Source organism: Amblyomma maculatum, chromosome 4 (genome assembly GCF_055883805.1).
Source record: "Amblyomma maculatum isolate TAMU_Amacu chromosome 4, ASM5588380v1, whole genome shotgun sequence".
Lineage (NCBI taxonomy): Eukaryota > Metazoa > Arthropoda > Arachnida > Ixodida > Ixodidae > Amblyomma > Amblyomma maculatum.
Genome location: NC_139347.1, coordinates 135186593 through 135210773, shown reverse-complemented (window position 1 = coordinate 135210773; position 24181 = coordinate 135186593). Strand labels below are relative to the sequence as shown.

Sequence of the window (24181 nt, the reverse complement as noted above, 5' to 3'; positions counted from 1 at the left end):
ACATACGGAAAAGAAATGTACCTTTCATGTATTGTTCTGTGTTGGGTGCATGTAGTATGTAGTTGCTTTGCTGCATTTCTGCTTTCTTGTTTCATTCCTTGATGCATGTCCTCATGTGGTGCTTGGTTTTTCACCTTTTAGTCACCTGTTGTGCTTGTGTGTTCTTTTTGCTTGGTACCATATTTGCTGACTTTTAAGCACCCGCATCCTGTCCCTAGCTAGCAGTCCTTGTTATTCTTGAGGGCTGTACTTCTTTTTTTTCAACATTATAAAGCACATGCTTTTCCAAAATAAACTGTGCACTGACGAGGAAGCAACCTGCGCAACTTGATCATAAGGGCGCACGGGTATGGAGCACACTATGCTCTGACATGCATGTGCCTGTGGTGGTTGGTGCATGGGGACTGTAGCATTGTGGGCATGTTGAATAGTGCACGGTGGCCTATGGTCTCTTGATGTGGCATTCAGCTGGCGTTGTGGCCAGTTTTCTTGGCCAACTTTTCGACGGGCCTCGGAGCGCTTGCTAACATCTGCGAGTTGGGTGGGAAAGGCAGTGATGACTTGAAACCGGTTTCCGCTTGAACGCATCGTTGGAATCGGTCGGTAGTGGGAAAGTATGTCTTTCGTGGTCTGGTCGGAACAAAATTTAATGGCCAGCTAACTCCTGGTGCAGTGAAATCCGTAAAAAATGCGTCAGAAATAATTTGTTTGGCTCCACTGCTTAGAAATCTGAAAGCAAAACAAACAATGGTCGATTTAGGTGGGCAGTTCGTCAAACTTGGGTCAGTTTTGGGACCAACGGATTGGTAGTTCATGCTGCCAGCTTTCGTGGGCTCTTCTTATTCAGGTCTAATGCCTGTGAAACTATTGGCAACGCAGCACTCTTACGGGTTGTCTTAGTATTTTGCGGTTTTGAGTTTTGGCATTAGCAGGCTTGGGACTGCGGGTAGCCACGAGTGGGCAGAGTAAAATGTCGCCACTCATTTTCAAGCTGTGGTCAAGAACCTAGGTCAGAAGTACAATCAAAGACACTGGCTTTAGACATCAACCAGCTGCTGCATCGCCGGTTGGTGGACGGATCAGCATAGAGGCGCCGTTGCTGATGCGCTGTCATCGATGCCCGAGCGAAACGACCACACCGACGAGACTATGATCTGGCTGGCTTCTCTCTGTACTTTCTTTGAATTGTAAATAAGAAAAACGAGACTACATTTCATATGTTCATACAGACATCTTTCAGCGGCAAGCACTGATTTAAGCCTAAGCGAGTCCAAGGGGTTCACGTGTGGTGTTGACAGTTGCGCAGAGAGGGTTCGCAAGTTTTGAGAAATGCAGATGGACATCGAGCATGACTTTGACAGCAGCGGTCGAAAATCTACAATTCTTTACATCTAAGACGCACACACAACGCAGGGAGGTGCCCCTGCCAGGCTGAAGGACCTAGTCTGCCGACGAATGCAGTTCGTGTCGCTTGTTGACAAATTGACCCATTTTTATTTTTATACTGCAGTAATCCCAGATGAGAGTGGCAGCATCTGTATATAAATAAATAAAATGGGTGCCGGAATTTTAGATAAAGCTATTTAGTGTCGAGCACACTGGTAACATCGCAGAAAGAAGATACAATGAGTGAGGAATGACAGTCCTACGCTGTGTCAACAACACAGCTATCATCATCATCAGCTGGGCTATACCTACTGCAAGGTGAAGGCCTCTCCTTATTACTCCAATTTATCCAACTATGAAACATCCCCAGTTCGCATTCATCGGCAATCCTTGCTTTTCGCACTGCGCAAACAAGCGTTCAAACAGTGCAAAATATAAGCATTCATTTAGCGAATGTGCGGCATGATAAAAAGCAGCAGGGAAAAAGTTAACAGCAGATGCCTTACTTATACGATGTCAAGTCAATGGATCATGTTTAGTGCTGATAGCGCTGTTGAAATGTGAAAACTGGATCATCCAAAGGATGGACTCTCGCAGCTGTGGGTCACCGACACAGAATTTCACTGATAATTGGCGTTGCTTTTGCTTTGTGTGACAAAGCTGAATACGAGGGCTAAGATCAGCCCAAAGGAACCACTCGATTTGAGAGCACGGTGCTGCACTTACTCTCCTGGCTTTTTTCAGCATGTCACTGCACTGCCTGCGCACTTAGCCAGCTTTCAAAAAGTGTTGACACGTGCACCATGTATGCTTGAGCAGATGATGTAATAAGCAATATGTCACGACTTCTGGGACCTATGTGACCAAGATTGCCGCTCTTCCCCAATTGTGACAGCTCTGCAGCACCTGGTGCTGAAGAACGGAAACGGAAATTAGTCATGATTACGGATGTGCAACTATTGAAATTTTCAAATACGGATCTAATACAAATATGGAAAAAAAGTGACTGAATATCAAATCAAATATCTAATCAATGAAAAAAAAAAAGGAAAATAGCAAACACTGTTTATCTTGTTTATTTCAGAATTCATGCGACGTTTGCGAACTAAATTAAGCGCACGCCCTACTGAAATATCCGGTGTAAATTTTATACAGGATTTCATGAACCAGTTTTTTTTTTTTTGTAGAGAAACGACCTGCATGAAACTAGGTGGCGCTGTTCCATTGCTACTGAATGCAGTTAAGTCTCACTAATTTGTCCTTCAAGGGACTAGCAAAGGTGTCCTAATTAACTGGAGGATCGAATTATTGAATAGGCCTCAAAAAACTGCTGAAAGCTTTTTGCATCACAGTAATGATATGGTGGCTGTAGTGGGTAGTGCGACGGGCGAGGGTATGCGTGCCTTGCTCAGGAGAGTGCAAAATCGCAGTGAAAATTCTCAGAGCCGCTAGAGAGGCGCTGCAATGCGGCTGGTGTGCCACGGATGGCCACAGAAGACGCGCGGCCAGGCCAGCCAGGCGCAGTTGCCTTTGCTTGTGGTCCCCAAGTGGGTTGTGTTTCACCCCATGTCTCTCGGTTCTGTGGTGCTGGAATTTTTATTTACTACAGTGATGTATTATACGGGAAGAGCTTGTCACGGCTTCGAATCGCGACGCTGCTCCCAGATGACCTGAAAGACAACGCTGCTCACACAGTATTTCCGGATGCCCCCAAGTATTTTACGGAGAAAGTCCCGACCAAATGCAAAGAGAGAAACCTCTGCAAACAAAAAGCACCCCCATCAAAACGAAGAAAAGTGCACACGGCAGCCAACACGCATATGCCAAGCTAGCACGACGCATGGTGTTTCTATCGCGGCCGTTCCAGCTGCGCGGGACGACGATTTGCAAGAAGCAGAGATACAGTATTTTTATGAAAATCTTAACTTGCCCGAAGGCTGCTGGAACAAGCTTCGCTCGACAACAAAGCCTGACACTGTTTGCTTCGCTGTTTGTGAGCAGGATGGAGAGGAAATCGCCCATGTGCTGCTGCCAAAGCTGATCAAGTTTCGTTTTACATTTTCAACATTCAACATTTCAACTTTACACTTTCAGCATTCATGATTTTATGCAATTTCTGAGCACTGTACATGTGGAGCAAGTTGGTTGTGAGGCGCATTGTAAAGGGCTCACAGCAAAAATTATTCAGTTCTTTGTGATCACAAGGCTGCATTTTTTCACAGTCTGTGAACAAAGACAAAGCACTGCAAAGGGAGTGCCAGAAGCACCTGAAGCTCGAAGGGTCAAGTAGGCCAGCCTACTTTTCCATGACATTACCTGAAATAAACGTTTACTCTTTGTTCTCTTGATTCTTCAGCTGTGGTGACTTTATTTGTTATACTTCACATTTTTAATTTATTCTGAAATCATGCAAGATGCGCTGCTACCCTGCTACCCTGCTGACAGTGTAAACTGTAAACTGCATGTAACATTCGAGGACCGTCCAAACTTCTCAAGTCAAAACAAAATTATGGGGGACACTTCAGCTCTGCCTATAAGGCTCTGCCAAAGAACTTTAGTGGGCATCTTTCGGCTAGTACAACACCAGGCAGAGATGATGTTTCATCATTGCTTCTAAAAAAGCTGAGCTTTGCACAGTGACAAGCGCTGTGAGCAGTTCTGAGTTCTGTCCTAGGGTTAGGTGAAATTCCCAATAGATTGAGACTTGGCAAATTGCTATTCCTGTTCAAAGGCTCTGGCGACTGCAGCAGCTCAATGGCTTCCATTCCAACCACGGTGAACTCTTTTACACAGGTTGTTCGCTCAAGTCTTAAGCAGGTGGATCCAGATGTGGGCGGAGCGGGAGGAATTGCTGGGCAAGCTACAGCGGGGTTTTTTGTCAAGGCTGATGGGAGGACAGTTTATTCAGGAGCAAACAGTTCATTGAGCTCGCGATGGGATATGGCAGAGAACTGTGGGCCGTTTTCCTGTGTGTGGAGAAGGCATATGACTGTGCAGAGAAAAATGTTCTGTGGAATAGGTTGTGCCTCAAGGGTCTACCAGAAGAGATTGTCGCCCAGCTGCATGCTCTCTTACACAAACTCCAAAGTAGTAGTGGTGTGAATGGCAATGCCTCGTCTCGCTCGGCCAAGGTGCAGCTGGGTCTACGACAGGGGTGCCCTCTCTACCCGCTTTTGTTCATGCTGCTGTTTAGTGATCTGGAGGGTGAACTGGAGAGGTGTTGCGATGGATTTGACCTGGCATACACGGACAGTGGGTAGGTAGTGCGACAGGTCCTACGAGGCTTGTTCTACGTTGACATTGTACATGTGGGGGTCTCAGAGGGAGACCTCCAAAAGCTATTAGACGTCAGCACCACGCATGCAGAGCAGGTAGGCCTACACTTCAGCACGAGGAAAAGTGTGGTACTGTGTGCGGAAACTACTGGTACAAGGGCGTAACATCCCATGGGCATCAACCTATAGATACCTTGGGATAGAGCTCACAATAGAGCATGCCAGCCTAGCCAATTACTAAATGGCCTCCATACGTATGTGATGTAACCTAGGTATCGTCACAGCCAAGGCACTGTAGTCGTTTAGGTACTGTGCACCATATGGAAGATAATGGTGCCTGACCGACACATAAGTTGAGTGCTATGCATTTTTGTCTGGGCCGTGAGAATTCATAGAACGAAGGCATTGGGAGGTGGGGTGACAGGCTTTAGATGCCCATCATTCATTCCCCAGTGAAGTAGTACAGCGTTTCCTCCTCCGAAGCCTCGGAGGCAGTGGCTAAGATTGGCTTTAAGATACACTCATGGACTGTGGGAGGAGAATTCTGGGTACTTCGAGTTCTAAGTTGCCTCCTCTCCGAAGTCAAGACTTGGCTAGAACTTTTTATTGCCCACCTAAAGGGGGACGCCTCACAATCAATTCAATCTAAAAATAGTTGGGGTCGGGCTATTACCAGTTTCAAGCAGGCTTGCTTGATGCTCCAGACACCGGGCACGCAATAAAACTTTAATGGGAAGATGAAAAATAATCGCAGCCCTGCTACTGTCATCTAAAAAGCAGGCGACTGTTGGCTAATTTTTTTGCCAAATAAGTTTACAGTAATGCAAGAGGCGTTTGTCAGTTTTTCAAGGACATTCAATATTTTGAATTTTGGATCATTCACACTTTTTCCAGTTTCGTGAAGTACTAATTAACAAGCTTTTATTGTAGCATGTACTAACTCGCAGTTGATGACCTCGTAAATTCATATGACAGTCTCGTGACAAGGCAACTTGTAAAAATAGTGATGTCATTCACCTCATGGCAGTCATATGACATGGGTGAGTTCTGAATATAGTGAGTGGAGTGGAGTGACGTAGGTAAAAAAAGGCAAAGATGTTGTCAAGTCTCACAATAAGGATGACCTGCAAAAAGTGATGACATGATCATGTCACAGAACTAAATCACAAGCCCAGGACGACTTGCAAGAAAAGATGCCACGAAATCACATGACCAGAGTTACTTGCAAAAGAGGTGATGTCATGAAGTCACATGACAAAGTTACATAATCAGGATGACTTGAAAAAAATGTTGTGACGTCATCAAGTCATGAGACAGTTACATGACCAGAATGGCGAGCAAAAAACTGACGAGACTCGTCTAGTGTCGCAAAAGCAGCAGCAGCAACACTCGGGCTTTTGAATTTCCAGTGCAGGACTTGCAGTGCTCTTAAAAGTTTTTTGACACTTCAAGAGAAGTTTCCAGACAAGCATCAAGTGCGTGGCCTTCGTTGGCATTCAAGTTGCAATGGTCCTGTCAGGAGTGTGTGCCGCCAAGAAGAGACCACACGGGCCAGCGCATGGTTGGAGCTGCACGGTATTAGGGAGGCTGTGCCAGATTTGGATGATTATTGCCTGTGGGGAAGTATCAGGTGACACCATATTGAAAAAATGCATGCAACATGACCGGAGAGAGTAGTGACAACCAGCTCCAGAGAAAGACAAGCCTGCAGGACGTGCTTGACGCAGTGACGCCGTCCATTCATTTCTTGGCGCTCACAATGGCAGTGTGGCTATGGAAAGCTTGTGCAGTTTTTGAGAACTGAATTTGGAAGCTGCTGCAAAGGAAAAAATAGCGAATAACAATGACTGTCTTTCAGACAGTTTTATTTCCGCAGGGTCAGGTTCTTGCCCATTTTCATCGTCACGAAATTTCATTCAAGACGAAAGATTAGATGACAGATGACAGTAACAAAAGCATTTGGTGATTTCGTTACCGTGGAGCTCAGCTGCATTTTGTAAATTTGTGATGAGTGCCATGCATAAAGTGCAGTGATCCGAGGTGACAGTTTGGAGCACCCTTGTAGAGAGAATGCATATTGAATTGCATGGCTCATCTAAGCTGCATTTTTGTGTTGGGGCACTCCGCTCATTCTTCAGCTGCACTCTGGGTGGTGTCTGAGTGGGGAGGTCTCTGTCATGGTTCAGCAGATGCACTGTTGTTGGGCCTCGGTTCACTTTTCATGAGTGACAAAGGCTGGGCAATCCGAGACAGTGATTATGGCGGCATGGGAACAGGGCCACTCAACCGTCCTGTCTTTGTACTTTGATTTTCTTATGTGTACCCCTTCTTTCATCAAATCTCTGAAGGAGGCACCACTGGGAAGATCATGTAGTGAGTTGCTGCAGAAATGCTTCTTATCTTGATAATTCGGATTCAGAAAAATTATGTCGCATTCAGATGAGATTTACAAATATAAATTCACTCCTGACCCTCCGTTACTCTTATTTTTCTCTTTTAAGCGCAATGTAATGACTTTTTAGTTCAGCCACTTCATGTATGACTTCAGAGCTTTTCAAACAATCCATATTTTCTCTACACATGGCAGTCGAGTGCTCCGCCCGATGGGAGCCGTAGAGCTATTGCTTCAGTTATTATTGCACATGCCTAATGGTTTCGCTCTAGTAACTTGTTGAGGGTACCTGCTTAACTCTGCTGTCTCTCGAGTGTTTCAAATTCTGTGCCATTTACATTCATCCCAATTCCACCACAAGTAGGTAGCAATACCATTCCAACAAGTATGTTCAGGATTCTACGCAATTTGGCAGCGTTGTATACAGTTCTCACAACCATGCCATCATCATTTGTATTAACTGTATTATGCGGCTGCATTGGACTGCTTGGGATCTCTGTTGTAGTTTCAAGTCTGAAGAAGTGGATCTCTTGTTGCTGTTCATTTCCATCGGTTTCTTTGGTGCATAACCAGTGTTTGCTTTGCTGAAACAGCAGTGTCTAGTTTTGCTCCATGAACACTCCACTGACTTCGAACATAGTGCTCGCTATTTGTTGCTGCACAATTTTTCGAGCGATTGAAGTGGGCAGATAATTGGAAAGTGAGGCCATCTTCTTCTGGTGAAAGTTATTCCAACGAGCTTGCACTGTAATTAGGTTTGCCTGCAGCTAGCCTCCTTGGGGCCACATGTGTTGAAGAGTAGTTGAAACATTCTCCAGCATTGGGATGTTCACCGGGGGAACCTTGAGTGGCAGTCTCATTCTTGTCAAACCGTTCGGGAGGCTGCGAGGAAACACTGGAGGCTGCATAATTGGTTGCACAGTGCACATGTGCCAGCGGCGCATGCAGTCTGGTGCTGGGTGCTTAACAGTCGAGCCAGTACGGTACCGGGTCGGGGCTTGGAGCAGTGCTTCTCACCCACATGCACTAACAAATGCAGGCTACTCCATCAAGCACCAGGCAAAACTAGAGAGGGTCCATCTCGAGGGTAAGCTTTTCACTGCTGTGAAGGTGCACTGTGTGTGTGTGTCTGATTGTGTGCACCGACTCATTGTGCCTTGGAAAGCCAATGAATTTGATTGAGGGTAGATTGCATGGCACAGGAAAGCTTGGTGTTGCAAAGCATATTGATCTGTGTCATAGCAGTTTGCTGTAAAAGCAGTGATGGGGCAGGGGTATTAGAGGACTGGAACTCTTTGGCAGGTGTCCTCTTTAGAATGGGTCTGAGCAGGTGGGGAACTCAAATGTGGTAGCAAAGGACACATGCGGGGATGCTGCATTGGTGTAAGCGCACCACCTGGCCACTCATTGACTATGCATTGCTCTAGTTGACTTGTAGGTGGGTGCTGCCATTCGGCATTGATTTTGCCTCCTGCATGAGAGTGGGTGTCCTGTGGTGCCCGATGCCCCTGCTCTTCAGGGCTGCCCATGCCTCGCAACCTCGTGTTTGTCCACTGTTGGGCTCGTGGGGGCTGGACATTTTGTTGTGCACTTGCGTGTTGACTGATCTCATGACTCATACTAAGTGGGTTGTGAACTTAGCTCTCGCCATCTATTATTCACTGTTGAAGTAATTTTTCATCACTACATAACTTATCTTGCTTAGTCCTCCTGTGCCTCACTACTGCATGCACACATCTGCATGCACGAAGCACGGCACACCAAGTTCTGATCGAGTGTAGTATTGATGAAACATTAGCACCGGCATAACAGCTCTGCGGGTTCCGTATGCAATTGCATAAAGGGACCTTGCAGTCATCGTTGCGGGGAAAAGTTATCTCCTTGTTGTTCTCACTGCTGTATAGCCTTTCACATTCCACTTTGCTTGGAGCAGTAATGCTTTGCATACATTTAAATACCTTCTCACTATTTGCTAACTTGGCACAGCTCACAGTGGTCCCATGTTCATGTTCCCATCATATAGCCAGCTCATGCACCAAGGTATACTTACTGCTTTGCAACTAGTAAAACTAAGTGGAATCGCCCAATGTTCTAGCTAGCGTCTTTCTACTTGTGTATCCGTTTTGGTTGCCTAGAATGGGTGCCGTACTAAAGGGTGGCTGTTGTGGCTTGTTGCTGGTTTCTGATGGTGTGCAGGTTCATGATCGAGTGTGACCGGTGCAAGGATTGGTTTCACGGCACGTGCGTGGGCGTGACGCGCCAGCAGGGGCGCCTGCTGGAGAAGGAAAATAAGGAGTGGGTCTGCCCTAAGTGCTCCAAGGGTAAGTGCAGTCACGCGGAGGTCGTTGGAGCTTATTCGCATTCGTTAACAGAAAAAGACCAGCTTGTTCTAAGGTCTTTGAGCAGCGGCAGCATGCACACTGCTGGATGCATAGTGCTCGTAACAGTTCCCTGGGAAATGAAATCAGAGCAATATTATCACTAAAGCAGTAATGGAACTTCAGAATAGGCAACTTATTTTCCGGGGAAAAAAAAAAAAAAAGGCTGGGGTTCAAAATGCGGTAGCAAGCTCAGTACCATTGTTGTGGGCAGTACAAAAGGAATCAATTAAAGCTTCCTTCCATGTGCGATACAGCTTCTGTAAAGCAACAGAATTAATTTTAAGAGGGAATACTACTACTGTAGCGAATAAACAATTTCTTTAGTGCTTTTGGGGTTAGTTAAACTTGCATGGCTGATAGCTTTGGGCCTGCAAAATTATTGGTGTCAATGGTGGTGCCACAGCACCTTGATTTGAGATAATCAGGTCTTGCCATGCTACTATTGAAGAATTCCTTTGAGTTTGATAGCAGCTCAGAAACTCAATGGCTGTCAACGATTCAGTAGCCTTTGTGAATGCCTCTGTGACAGGGTATTTTGGTTGCCTGATGCACCATCCAGCCTCGTAGAGGAGATCAAGGGTCTGGTAATCATGTCAAGTGGTGTTAACACAACAAAGGCATATCTTTGGCTCAAATACAATTTCGTGCCATTGTTTGCAAATAGAATGCAGGAAACTGCAAAGTTAGCATTCCCGAGTTTTTTGGCTCTGGAATTTTTCTAGCTGTCGGACTGTTTGAACCATATCTCGTATCATGCAGAGCCCCTCCCCCCGCTCCCCAAAAAAATAAATCAGTTGACAGCTGTAAGTGAACAAGAACTTGGAAAATGAAGGGCCTTAAACACTGCCCAGGTAATAGTGCATGATACGGTTGATGTCAGGATGATTTCTTGAGGCTTATGAAGGATGGGGTTTGGCCTGCTTTTTTCATTCCTTTGTCCTTGGGAGGTTGAGAAATGTAAGAGGGCTCAGTGAAGCTCTACTTGCCGAAGGCAGCGTTGGTACAGCCTAGACCTTTGGGGCCTGCAGGTGAGAGCCATGTTACGCTGGCCAAGAAGGAGCTCCATCGTCAGTCGTTCGAGGAGAAGGCCCACCACACCAAGGGCCACAAGTCCACCACGCCCAAGGCAGCCCACCAGTCCAAGCTAGTCGCTGAAGAGCACGGCGCACCTTCTGGTGGTCCACCTACCAAAACAGTGAGTGCAGGTCTGGCGAAGAGCATCCATGCACACGATTCCAGGAATGCTCTAGGACTATTGTACAAGACCAGTAATAATAAAGAAAGAGAGTCTGTTATAAGCACCAATTCTAGCAAAGTCCAGATTACAGGTAAAGGGCTTTAAGAAATGGTTTGCAGGAAAGGAAAGGCATAGTATCTATCCTACTGTTTTCTGTGGACACCTGAACCATGCTGTAAGGGAAGGGAGGAAGGTGGGAATGAAAGGGGAAAGTGGAGCCGTAGCGAAGGGCTACAGAGTAATTTTGACCACATGAGGATCTTTATCATGCACTGACATCACATAGCATACGGACGCCTCTTCGTTCCGCCCTCATCAAAACGCAGTCGCTGGCAGTCGGGATTGAGCCCGGGCGCTCCGGCACGGTAGTCGGGCTTCCTATCCTTTGCACCACCGCTGCGAGGCCAGGCAAAATGGCTAAGAAGAAGATTAGGGGGAGGATGAGGAATTCAGTTAAACCTGGTTATAAGGAAACTGCAAAATGTCCACAACTTTTCATTACATCCAGGTTTTTCGTTATATGCAGTTTTCGCGTGAAGGTGCAAAATGACAATGCAGAATGAAAACTATATAAAGAATTGATTGTAAGGAAACCACCTTGAAAATATTTACAGTAAATCAGAATTATTCGAAGTTATAGATGCACTGAAACGTTTCATGATCAGGCTGAGGGAGCGGTGCGACTCCGTCAGCAGCCTCCGCAGCTTCCATCTCCGGCGCGGTTTGCACAATGCGTTGACAAGGGGATGGGGAGAGGAGAGTGGCGAAGGAGTCAGTCAGGGAGAGAGCACTCCGCCGCTGAGCGAGGGGGACTCCTGCGTCTTCGCGCACGTTCCCGCTCACCCACCACCTTTGCCCCAGGAAACCGAATTGGCACGCGTCGCTGGCGCTCTCCGCTGTTCCTTCTACCGGCGCGCGGGAGATAGCGAGCAACCATGTGGCAGCGGTGGACATACATTGCTGGTAACTGCACACCTCATTTTGCTTTTTTTTTCATTGTTCTATTATCTTCTGCTTCTTCTGAGCATCAAGTATTGTAGTGCCACATTCCAAACATGAGAGCAGTGAGACTCCTGCATTTGCCCCGTATATGCGCCGTCAGCGCTGAAACACGGCGCGCTATATACTCCCGTCGCTCATTGCTAGTGTAGATGTTCCTCTCCTGTCAGTTCGTGTTTTATTGTCATGAAACTTGCAGGGATCTACTACATTTCCAGCAATGCAGCACTATCTAAGAGATGGCCGCCACCGCGAGTTCATTATATCAGGGTCAACCACCGCTTTGTTACATGGAGTTTTGAAATGCACACACTTCAATGGGGGCGGCGCTGGGGAATTGAAAAACTTCGTAATGTCCAGGAATTCACTACTTGGAGGTTTGTTACATAGAGCAGGGGTTCTCATACTTTTTTGCTTGGAGGCACCCCAAAAGCCTTCAAATAGTTCCAGGGAACCCCCCCCCCCTCAGAGCCAGTCTCATATCAGCTGCCGGGTCAAGACGGCTCCTGTGCTTGTTCTTCAGATAGGTGAGGGCTGAAAATGCCTGTTCACATGCATATGTAGTTGCAAAGGGAAGCAAAATGTCCACTGCCCTTTCAAAGAGGCATGGAAACAACGGAGCAGTCCCCATCCAAAATTTCACCAAGCCTTCACCATTAAATTTTTCTTTAAGAGCAGTGCTTGCCCTGAGCTCTGAGGATTCTCGCGGAACACAAGAAGACAGCCCGCGGAACCCCTGTGTTCCGCGGAACCCAGTTTGAGAACCCCTAACATAGAGGTTTAACTGTATGTGAAATTAAGTGCTTGAGGAACACAGAAAGACCTCCAGTTTGAGAAACTTGGCTTTCAAAGAGAGCCACCATCCCTGAACATGAGGGGCGCCGTCACTATGTTGGCACAGTTTTTGAAACATAATTGCTTTTTTTTTAAATTGTTCATGAAACCCAGTCACAGCGAATCCCATATGAAAGATGTCACTCTCACACTTGGGCTGCACATGATGACTTGTGATAGTGCTTGCACGTGTGTTTGGACTTCATTCTAATCGAGTAAAGTTCCCACACATGTGACTTTTATTTGTTTTGTCTTCTCATACAGTCGAACCCGGATAAATCAAATTTTGGTTATATCGAACTCATGGAATATCCCCTTGAAAATCCCATGTAAAAGTATAGGGAAGCTGCGTCGTATATCAAATTCAATTTCACCGGTCGTTCAATATATCAAACTCCGGCACCACGCATTGGATGGTGCGCCTTCCTCAAAGACGATTGCATCACCCTCAGTTGTTTGCCGTGTGACGTTTTCAAGCCACGCGCAGAAGGAATGAGAGGGCACAGTTCGGCGACTGCTGTATGGGGCAGTGCTGTGCCCTTTCCCCAAAGGCACCTGCATCTGCAGTGATCGCTGCTGCTGTGGCTGCCGTGCGCCAGCACGCGACGTTTGCAAGCCATGTGCATGAAGGAACGAGAGGGAACCAATGCAGCCATGGTGTTCGGGAGAGGGGAAAAACGCGATAGAGCGAAGCGCAAGGCTGTGCTCACTCTTCTGCTGAGCTTCATCTCTCCCCTTCCTTTCTCTTTCCCGGTCTTCATTTGCAGCAGCACGCACTACGCATGCGCGGACAAGCCAGCTCAGACCGTGGCAGACGCTTTCTCCAGTGTGTGTTGTGAAAGCTCTTCGCGCCGGCGGCTGTAAACGTAAAAGCGGAGTTTTTTTTTTTTTTCTTTGCGGGAGTCGTTTATCCTTGCTGTCGTGCTGAACGTGCGGGATAGCGTAGGCTATAAGCGTTCAAAAGCTGCAATCTTTCTTTCTTTCTTTCTTTTTTTTTTTTTTCAAGAGTCGTCCTTATTTGTGCTGAACGTACGGCGCAGCGTAAGCCATGGCGGCTGCGGACGTTAAGAAGCGGCAGACTTTCTTTTTTTTTTTTTTTAGCGGGAGTCATCCATTCTTACATTTATGAATCAACGAAAGCACCCAATCAGCTGTGATCATGGCACAGACTTGTAACATTGTTTTCTTGAAACGGCATTTGCAGTATCACGCTTGTGGCAGTGGACTACGTCCGACCCAAGCGCGGCGTGATAAATCGAACCAGGCTTGTGCAATGAAGCCATCACAGGCACTCTGCGAAGTTCGCTCCCTGCCATCGCAGGTTCTACCAAAAGTATGATAAACACGCCGTGACGTTATTGCTGCGTAGCATCTTAGCGCGCGCTGCCAATAAATGAGCTGTGGATGCGACGGTCGAAATGGAGACGCACCTTGCAACGCTTTTCCTTTTCTTTTTTTTTCCCCCCCCCTATTCTTGGGGGTAAATGTGGGGGGTCGGTTCTTGGTGCGACTGGGTTGATTATGCGACAAATACAGTATCATTTTTCATGATCGCAAGCGGCGTCTAGAGCCGATTTCCGTATATTGAATTACCAATACAGTCGAGCCCACTTATAACGATACCGGTTATTACAATATATCGGCTATAACAATGAACAGCCATGTCACCGACAAATTTACTATGAATCCAATAGTAAAAAATTTTATTTACTCAATGATGGGTTGCCGCACTAACGGTTATAACGATTAAAACCGGCTACTGTGACCCAGCTTCAAAATAAAATATGCGTGATTCCGACGAAAACGCGAGCGTCTGCAATCGCGCAAAGCGAGCGCATTTCGCTCTGCATGTCACCCTTCCACCCCTCGAGACGAGTGGACTGCGCCCACGATACGAAGAGAGGAGAGCACTCTGTTTCTCTACCCTTGCCCCCCTCCCCCCCCCACCTCCGCGCTCCGTCACATGGTCGCGTCCCCGCCGCCGTCCCGACCGACTCTCTGTGTGCCGATAGCGGCGGCTGTGTGCGGGTGGGCGTCATAGTGCTTATACGTAGTGCTGATTTTAAGATTAGCCTGCTGATGGCAGTTCAGTTCATTTTCGGTGCATGGTCAGAACTCAATGCTTCGACGGTGCAGAATTTTTTCAGGGAAGCAGGCTTCGTTCGGGATCGCACGACTGCCGCGGCTGATGCTTGCGTAGCTCCGACCAATGAAGGGATGCCAGAACTGTGGTCTGCGCTCAGCAATGATGCATCGGGACTGGATGAGTTTCTGCATGCAGATGATGATGTGGAAACGTCCGAAATCCTCACTGACGAGGCAATCGTGGAAAATGTGCAAGCGGCGGGCAACGACAGCGATGACGACGACGACACTGCAGATCAGCCTCTCCAAGTAGTGTCCTCACAGGAGGCCCTGCATATGATTTATTCCCTCTGGGACTTCGTTTTTTCAAGGGGCCTTCCACTTGAGCACGTCGAACAATTAGATGCTCTAGAGACCAATGTTAATAAGCTTTCTGCCTCACCGAAAATCAATTTAAAAATAGTCCCATGCCGCACTTTGAACCGATGTAGCCAGCCATTGCCTGGGCAGAAGTCGGGAAAATCTAGCAGGAATGCGAAGTCTTTGGCTTTGCCCAGCATCATTGGTCCACTTATCGGAATGTTGCGAGCCCATGCATCAACGAACCACTTGAGGATTGCATCCTCTAAGTCCGCATAGGTGGCCTTCCGCAGGCACTTTCTGTCCACCATGCTGGCATCTGAGCTGGCGATCTTTTCCTTTATCTTTAGGATTGTCGAGATGGTTGATTTCGACACATACTGGAGACCTGGAGACAGTTCCGTCACAATTGCTCACTTCGTTGCCATGTCCAGTGCTTTTCGTTTCGTGACCACTGGAGGCCGGTAATTCTCATCCGCCATCCCGAATTATAGAACTCAGGCCCGACAGACGAAGTGCTCACACCACATACAACGAAAGTGAGAACAAAGCCCCACAACTGATAGAGCACATGTGCACGTGCGACAGTCAGGCGAGGAAGTGCTGAAAGAACGGAACAGACACACAGCGGGGAGACCAATAAGAGGCATCTCTAAGCATCAGTGCTGCCAACTGTTGGCTCCTACCATTGTTGCCTTCAGTCACCCATGGCCTACGAGATCACTTCAGCAAAAACGTGCGCAGGGGGTGATCTCGAAGGCTATGAACCGCCTACCATCACGGAGGCCACGAACTGCCACGGCCGGACTGAATGCAGTGGTGCGCATGCGCTGCTGCGCATTCAGCTCGGCCGTGCAACCAGTGCAACCGCTAGTGTATGGAGAGGTCTGCCCCCTGGCATGGCTGCTCAATGAACAGCCAGGAAACGAGACTTAGAAGACTATGCCAGCGGCCGGCGCCGTGGCAACTAGCCACCCTAGTGGCGACAGGCGAAGACGAGGGAATGGCAAGAGGAGCGGGGAGTGGAGTTGCGAGGAGGAGCGGCAGTGTGGCCTTGGAAGCTGGCACAGCACACGCCAACACTCGTAGACAGCGCGCGTTGGCGAGCAAAGGGTAGCTCGCTTGCAAGAAGGATTGCAAAAACAGACCGAAAGGGACTGGAGCCCATCGTCATCTCGCATCAGGGCGCCGGGTTTACGCCGTCCGTTCGCTGTAACCGATCGGCAACGCTCAAGGACGCTCGTTATACGTACGATTTTGTGCCATTGAAGTAATGTATATTGTTACGGACGAAGGAGGAAGAAGAGGGCGGTGGCGCGGGCAGGAGCGCGTGCGCTAGGCCCACTCACAGATTCATTAAACGTCATCTCACGACCATCAAGCATGTTCTCTCTGTCCTCTGTTCTCCAGTTGTCATTGCTTGCCGTCACGTAACATTTGGTTGGAGGTGTGGCGTACGTCATCCCCATCTTTGCCTTGGAGCATCGACGCCATCTGTGAGCCGGGACCATCAACCGAGGACCCAGGGACATCGCCGAGCAGCTTTGCCCCCAGCCCTTCAAGCCCAGACCTGACCAACTACCACCGCCCAGCCCCCAGCCCGGACCTGAAGACAAGGAGAACGGGTAGACCAATCAGAACCAAGAGAAGGACTTGAATGACCCAAAGGAACCGATGGGCACGAACACGAAACCCCCGCCCACGCTGCCTGACGTGACCTCGAGCCATCGGTCCCATGGACTCTGGTGATGGACAGCTCCAGGGGAGGCGCATCACCTACGCATCAGACATTGTACCGGCAAGCCGTTCTATTCTTACTTCTTCCTCTTCTTCAAGCATCCAGACACGCCCATCATCGGTAAACTTCCTAGTCTACGATCGCTCGATGGCCCCAGGTCATGTTACGGATGAAGGAGGAAGAAGAGAGCAGTGGCGCGGGCAGGAGCGCGCGCACTAGGCCCGCTCACAGATTCATTAAACATCATCTCACGACCATTGAGCATCTTCTCTCTGTCCTCTGTTCTCCTGTTGTCATCGCTTGCCATCACGTAACAATATTTTAGCGGTCGCTCAGGTCTCGTTCGCTTTTAAGCGAAAGTTCGTCGTAAGTGGGGCTATTATAAGTGGGCTGGACTGTATCTTACACATTCTTATTAGCGTACAGTCCTAAGCTAATGTTATCCAGTTTCCAGTCATATGCGATGCGTGCATGTTTGTGTGCGAGAGAGAGAGAGACCCTGCTTAAGATGCCTGCATGGCCTCTCAGTAACGTGCCTGACACGGCACCCAAGAGACCTGGAAAGTTCATTCCTCTCCCACCTTCCAACCCCAAATGAACAGCCGGAGTTGGCAGCTTCTCTCAGCTTTGTAAGAGCATGTAATTATTGAAAAGGGATTTACACAACAGCGTTTTATTTCGCGGGCACGTGACTGCACAATTACCACTTCAACTCCTCCAGCCAATCAGAGAAAGCTGTACAGAATCAGTTTCTCGAAGGATCCATGTTAGAGTATGGAGTGTGTTGCCTTCTTGTGTGTGGCTCATGGCTGGCTTTAGGGATTGAACCAAGCCATCTCTTTTGTCACACAGGACCCCCCAACGCCCAAGGCAGTGGTGCGCGACTGCCTAGTGTGCAAGCGCAGAGCCGAGTGCATCGGCCTCTACTGTGGTCGCAGCTGCATTGCCAAGTACGTCCAGGATGCCTTCCAAACTATCAAGGTGAGAAACAACTGCCCGCATGGCTCAGTTTTCTACAGTAGAACCCCTTTACGGTAAACTCATTTAGACCAGCAAAATTGTTTACTACAGTATAACCTCGGTAATACAAATCTCGTAAGGTCACGAAAATTTGTATCTTAAAAACAAACAAAAATCTGCATGCAGAATCATGGGAAAGGTATTCACGCAGATGTGTTTACGAGGGTATTTATTTATGGCCACATGGCCACAATTAGCCACAGCTCGTGATACGCACAGCGCAACAGACATTCATGAAGTCGATGTGTGATTCGTGCACGACCGCCAATCGCTCGCAGTGCATAGCGCGACTGGTGATTACAACGTTAACGATGTGTGGGTCCGCATGGGGCTGAAGACTGCTCTCTGGGCGTATAGCACAACTAGCGATCGCAGAGTCAACAGTGTATACGCGTCCACTGCTGCGAGTTTCTTCCAATGCATGAACCGTGACCAGTGATTGCAAAAATAAATTGTTTTGAGGTATGCTCTTTGTGAGACTAGTCGGTAATATTTGTAGTACCAACACTCCTGATTTGCATGGGGAGTCGCAATTTTTTACTGAACCTTCTCATTATTGTACGACCATTGCCCTGCCTGCGTAGGAATGAATTTTACAAAACCTGCACCGCAGAATCTTTAGCATCATAGGCATCATCGGCTAAGCAGGTGATCAGGGCTGTGTTAATGTTTACTTTTGCAGCTTTTTATGCAGTATGTTTAGTGTTAGCTAGGCTGCCTGTTTTTGGTGCACAGTATAAAGTTATAATTCTTGTGTGCTTGAAATCGAGGCATCATCAAGGCCCAAGAAGAGATATTTGCAGAAGATTTTGCAATCTCACATTTGTAAATTTTTATGCTTTTCAAAGTGCCCATGTGATGCGTAATTGTATTGCACTGTACATGTGCTACGATGGCATCAATCCGTAGGAAGTAACACTATGGCCAGCTGCTTTTTATTATAAATGTTATTATTGAGGATGCCACTCATTATTATTACCATATTTACTCGCATAATGCTCGCACTTTTTTTCGTTGAAAATTGATGCTAAGTTGGGGGGAGCGATCATTATGCGGGGAAAAGTTTTGAGCAAATGTTTTGGAGCGCTAAAAGCAAATTTAAATAGGTGCGAATTGGGATTCGTAGGTCAGCTATTGTAAGTATAACCAAAACATTACTTTCAAGCAGAACTTACCTTTGGTATAAAAGTACAGGGTCGCCAAAAGCACAAATTGCTAAAGTACTTTATTTACCGCATAAAAGCTCATCATCACTCCCCGCGTTTCGGGGTATAATGCTCACAGCAGACCATACAGTTCTACACTTGATCAGAGACTTGATCAGAGTCCGTGTTGACACTGCAGTCGCTGTCTCCGTACTACGCAGAACTTGTTGACGCAGAAGTGCCTGCTGGCAGCGCGGTAACCCGTACTCGAAAGCGTTCAGCTTAAAAGCAGCTGTATAACTTGCATACCGCCCCACCGCGATGTGGCACCAAGAACATGGTAGACGGTGGAACAAAGCAAGCAACACGGACGGAACGAAGGAACAATGACGAGACGAGGAGACACCTCGCAAAATGGCGACGACTACAAGCTTCATGGAGGTAAAAAAAAAAAAAAAAAGACTACGATCCTAACCGATGATGATGATCTACCCGAGCATGCTATCGCCGCCTAGTGGCGCGTGCACATAATGAGGCCAGCTAGGTTTAGTAGTGCTCCAAAGATGGCTCTTGTTACTACTAGCAGACAACTGTTGCGGTGGTAAAATTTGTGTTGCGATGATTATGCGAGGAAAAAAAGATTCAATTTTTGACACCCAATTTCGGGGGTGCGAGCATTATGTGAGTAAATGTGGTATTAGCAGAACCCCGCATTAGTAAATTCGGAGATAGCAAAGTGAAACTGAAATCCCAGTTCATCTTCCGTAGACGACTGTACATTTCCCCGCTTTATAGTAAAGACATTTTTGATAAAAATTGCTTATATAGTAAAGTGCGTCTGGCTATGACGACTACTTCCCACGAAATGACATCGCCTCACGCGCTATCTAGAATAGCGAGGCAATTATATATTTTTTTCTTTCTTTTTAAGAACCGTCTTCTTTTAAATGGCTTTACCACTAGCTTTCAGGAGAAGCCAACTCTATGTAGGCCTTGGAGCCATGGCAAAAAGCATGCAGCACGTAAGAAAAAAAAAAAAAGAAAAAGCTGTCTAAAACCATGAGAAGAAGGCGGTGTGATCCATTCAGAAAGTAGACTAAAAATACAGCGAGAAATAGGAAAGGGAAGAAACAACCAAATATTTGCAGCACTGTGCAGCTCAAATCAGCAGAGGCAAGAACAGGAGGCACAACATGTGCAGTTTTGCAGCACTTGACTGCCACACACATTTCTCATCTATGGCCTGCTTAGACAGAAACAACACAAGATGGCGCCATGATCATGCATGTTCATGCTTTGGTTTAATCAAACTCTGTTGTATTAATATCTGCGCTGCCCTATTGCTTAAGAAGTACTTCCACAAGCTGTATATAAAAAAATCTTTTAACTGAAAAAATGGGAGCAGAGATGATAAGAGAGAGATGAAAGAAATTGATTTTTTTTTTTTTTCGTTAGACAACAATACGTGTTCAATAAGTAGCCATTAAATACGGCATCTTCAGGCCCATGTATCATCAGAAGTTAATTTAGTAAAGATCCTGGTATAGTAGAGATTTTTGCCGGTCCCAGTGACTTTACTACAGTAAAATCTTGATGATACGAATCCGGTTGATACGAATTTTCGAAATTCTCTGGCCATAGTGCATTGTGTACAATCTGCAAATATTCGGATGTTCCGAGTACTCTTCTGTGCTACTACGGATGATATGAATGCGCAAACTGCAACCACAACCTTGAGAACTACGCAGTGCCCGCACATAGTTGACCCTGCGATCACCAGCCGCGCTGTATGTACGCATCACGACCAGTTTGCGGGGATACATGATCCACACCTCGCCGACGTCGCTATTGTTTGTCGGGCTCACGCCGCGAAAAGCTTTCAGCGGTGTGTGGCCCACAAACTGCAGACGTCGCAACCACAGAAGCTTGCGGCGGTGCACGCGGCGGGCGTGCACGGATCCCACAGAAGCTGGCTTTGCGATCGTGATCCACGAACAGTTTGTGGTGCCGAGGGGCCGTGCATGTCGCCATCTCCATGCCGCGACAAGTACGCAGAGGCGGATGGACCACACGTCGCCAGCATTGCGTTGTGTTGAGTGCGCCAGAAGTGGCGAGCTGTGACCGTGCGATAAACCATCTCGAACCTAAACAGATCTGCCCAACTGCCTTTCCGATGCTTCTGCATACTTATTTTCTTTCGTTTTGAAGAAATTAATGTTGGGATGACACGAATCCCCTTGAGATTTGTATCACCGAAGTTCTGCTGTATTAAGAAGTTCTGCTGTATTTGTCCAGTTAAGGGGGGACACGGCTCTTTGGCACCGAAAATCGGCCTGAAAATCGGATTTTTAATTTTTTCATTTTCGTATTCCTCGCACCATTCCGCATCTGCACGCAAATTTTCATCCTTATACCCCGCTTATTTATGAAGTTATAGCGATTAAAAAATGCAGTACCACACCCACTGCCCTTTAAATTGTGGACAAACGACACCCAATTTCGATCGCCCGGCGCATGAGAACTACGCGCTCCACCGCGGCGATTTTGGTCTCGTTCGAAAGCGCGCGCTTTCGGCTTATTTTTTCTTTCGAAAAGCAACCCTGTGTGCTCCGCCTTCCCCATAAAAAACAAGCAAAAAGCATGCAGCGCGCGCTACTATTGGCCGGTTAAGGCACGTGATCAAAATGACGTCGTTTGGTTGGTTCCAGCAAGCTAGCCCTGAAATGCGGACTCCCAGTGACGCCATTTTGTCTTTCTGCCGACCACGCTAGTGCAACGCGAGAGTCATGCCAGGCGCGAAGAAGTACCGCTCTTTGCACAAGTTCGGGCGAAAGCAACCAAAGAAACGCGTTAAGAATGCGACTTCGTTGCATACTGTGCAAGAAGCAAGTGCCAGTGCTGCGGGATTGTGTGACGATCACGTTGCGGGCGGCGACGCTTCTCCGATTCCGCTGGACAACGGCGCCGTTCTTCGTGCCGACTGCAGTCGTGTACGTATTGATACCGCGCCTGTCACTAACAGTGACATAACTCAAGTGAGTGCCCGTGAGCAGGCTACGCTTGATAGACTGGTATCGACGCCGGCGACGGCACGAAAGACCGCGCTGTTCGCCGATGCAAGTGGTGCGTCCGCAGAGTCAGATGCGGACGGAACAGCCTCCTATGCGGTAATTGACCTCAGCATTGTGAATATCCTTCTGGATGCCGTGCGGTGCAAAACGTGTCGTGGATGCGTGCGTTTAATTACCAGCGACCGGAGCTATGGCCTCGCCGTAAAACTGATCGTGCTGTGCGACAACTGCGGTGAGATTGCGGCCGAGTGGAACTCGCGGAGGGTTGACGGCGAGAAAAGGTGCAATCCTTTTGAGCTGAATATTCTGGCTAGTCGAGCAATGCTGTCGACCGGTAACGGCCAGACAGCAATGAACGATATCTTTTCGGCGATGGGGTTGTCGCGGCGCGGGATGCACAACAAGACGTTTCAACGGCATCTGAAGAACACACTGCAACCCGCTGCTACCCGAGCCGCCACGACCGCTATGGCACAAGCCGCGCAGGCAGTGGCGAAGGTCTACGATGACTTGTGTTTTGGGCATAGGGGGAACATTGCCGTGTGCTACGACGGCACATGGATGACGCGCGGACACTCATCACATATAGGCGTCGGTGCCGTGGTGGAACTCTTCACTGGTTACGTGCTTGATTATGTGGTGTTGTCAAACTTTTGTCTGGGCTGCGAAATTGGTCCCAAGCCAAACACTGACGGCTACGAACTTTGGAAATCACGCCACCAGTGCCAAAAAAACACCAACTCCAAGGCTGGTCAAATGGAAGTAGAGGCTGGCAAAATTCTGTTTGAAAGATCTCTGCAGCGCCACAACATGCGCTACACAACCATGCTATGCGATGGGGACAGTCGCACGTTCAGTGCTCTTAAAGATGCTGCAATCTATGGCTACATTGAAATAGTCAAAGAGGACTGCATAAATCACGTGCACAAGCGTATGGGAGCAGCTTTGCGCAACCTCTTGCAGAGACACAAGGGTGCAGGGAAGCAAAGTCTTGGCGGCAGAGGAAGGCTGACAGCTGATCTAGTTGACAAGCTGGCAATATATTATGGCCGAGCGCTTCGATCAAATGTAGGTGATGTGGATGCCATGCAGCGAGCTGTGATGGCGACATATTACCACATCACATCTACTGATGACTGCCCCAAACACAGTTTGTGTCCTACCGGTGAGAAGTCATGGTGCCGCCACAACGCTGCAAAGGCAAAAGAGGAGCCTGCACCAAAGCACAATTACAGTCTGCCAAGAGATGTGGCTGATGCTCTTTTGCCTGTTTATAGTCGTTTATCAGAGAAGAGCCTGCTGCAGAGGTGCATTCGGGGGAAGACCCAGAACTCGAACGAAAGCTTCCACTCGGTCATCTGGACCTTGATCCACAAAGAGCGGCACTCATCACTGTTTGCTGTGGAAGCAGCCACAGCAGAAGCTGTGCTGCGCTTCAATGCCGGCTGCAAGCATACAGCAGCAGCAATTCTGCAAGAATGCAGTACAAATGTGACAGCAACTGGGTCCAGGAAAGCTGAAGAAAAGGACTTGCACCGTAGCGTACGTTCTGCAAAGCGGGCGGCTTCGCTTGGCGTTGCTAAAACAGAAAAAAGAAAACACCGCGACAGCATGCACCCCGACTATGCTCCTGGTGCATTTTAATAGCATGAGGTCTTTGGGGTTGCGCTTCCTGATTAAATGCCGTGAGGCTTGAGTGCTTCCGACAATCCCCCAATTTTGGTAGTGTTGCATTTTTTAAAGATCAATATCTCTGGTCCTGTTCTTGCTATTGCTTTAAAAAATTTTTTTCTAGAAAGGGAATCCTGCGAGTCTCATGAAACCAAGGTAAATGCAGTGACGACAAAAGAAAATTTGCTGAGAAGGTTATGTTGTCTTCGGTACCCAAATGGAATTTTCCTTTCAAGCGTTTCCTATTGCGTAACTTTGGCTCAAATTGGCATAGGCCATTAATTTTCGCTTCAGATCACTTTCCACCTGTTTCTGATCTTGTTGACATATCAATCATTGACATAATTTACACCTACATGCTGTGAAGTGTTTTTCCTCGTTTTCTCAAAACTGCAATTTTGAGGGTGCTGCAATTTTGGAGGAGAGATATCTCTTAGTCTATTTGTGCTATAGCTCTCATTCTTGTCTTGTTAGAAAGAGAAAACCTTCGACAGTGCCGTAGGACAAAAATATGTACAGTTATTATGCGGCAACATTTACAGAATTAATTATCAATCTTAGGTGCCAACCTGGGCTTTTATTCATAA

The 24181-nt window shown here is 47.6% G+C and overlaps 1 protein-coding gene across 3 annotated transcripts in view; it reads left to right on the top strand.

Annotated features, from left to right (window-relative positions):
- pps (protein partner of snf) overlaps positions 1-24181 on the top strand; it is a 127733-nt gene that overhangs the window by 44221 nt on the left and 59331 nt on the right. For 2 of the 3 annotated variants that reach the window (XM_084602535.1, XM_084602534.1), the window contains exons 10-13: positions 9250-9374; positions 10463-10629; positions 11533-11634; positions 17540-17668. In XM_084602535.1, coding sequence (XP_084458661.1) covers positions 9250-9374; positions 10463-10629; positions 11533-11634; positions 17540-17668 — 523 coding nt within the window. The remainder of the gene's footprint in view (positions 1-9249; positions 9375-10462; positions 10630-11532; positions 11635-17539; positions 17669-24181) is intronic. The other variant, XM_084602536.1, reaches the window with a different exon arrangement.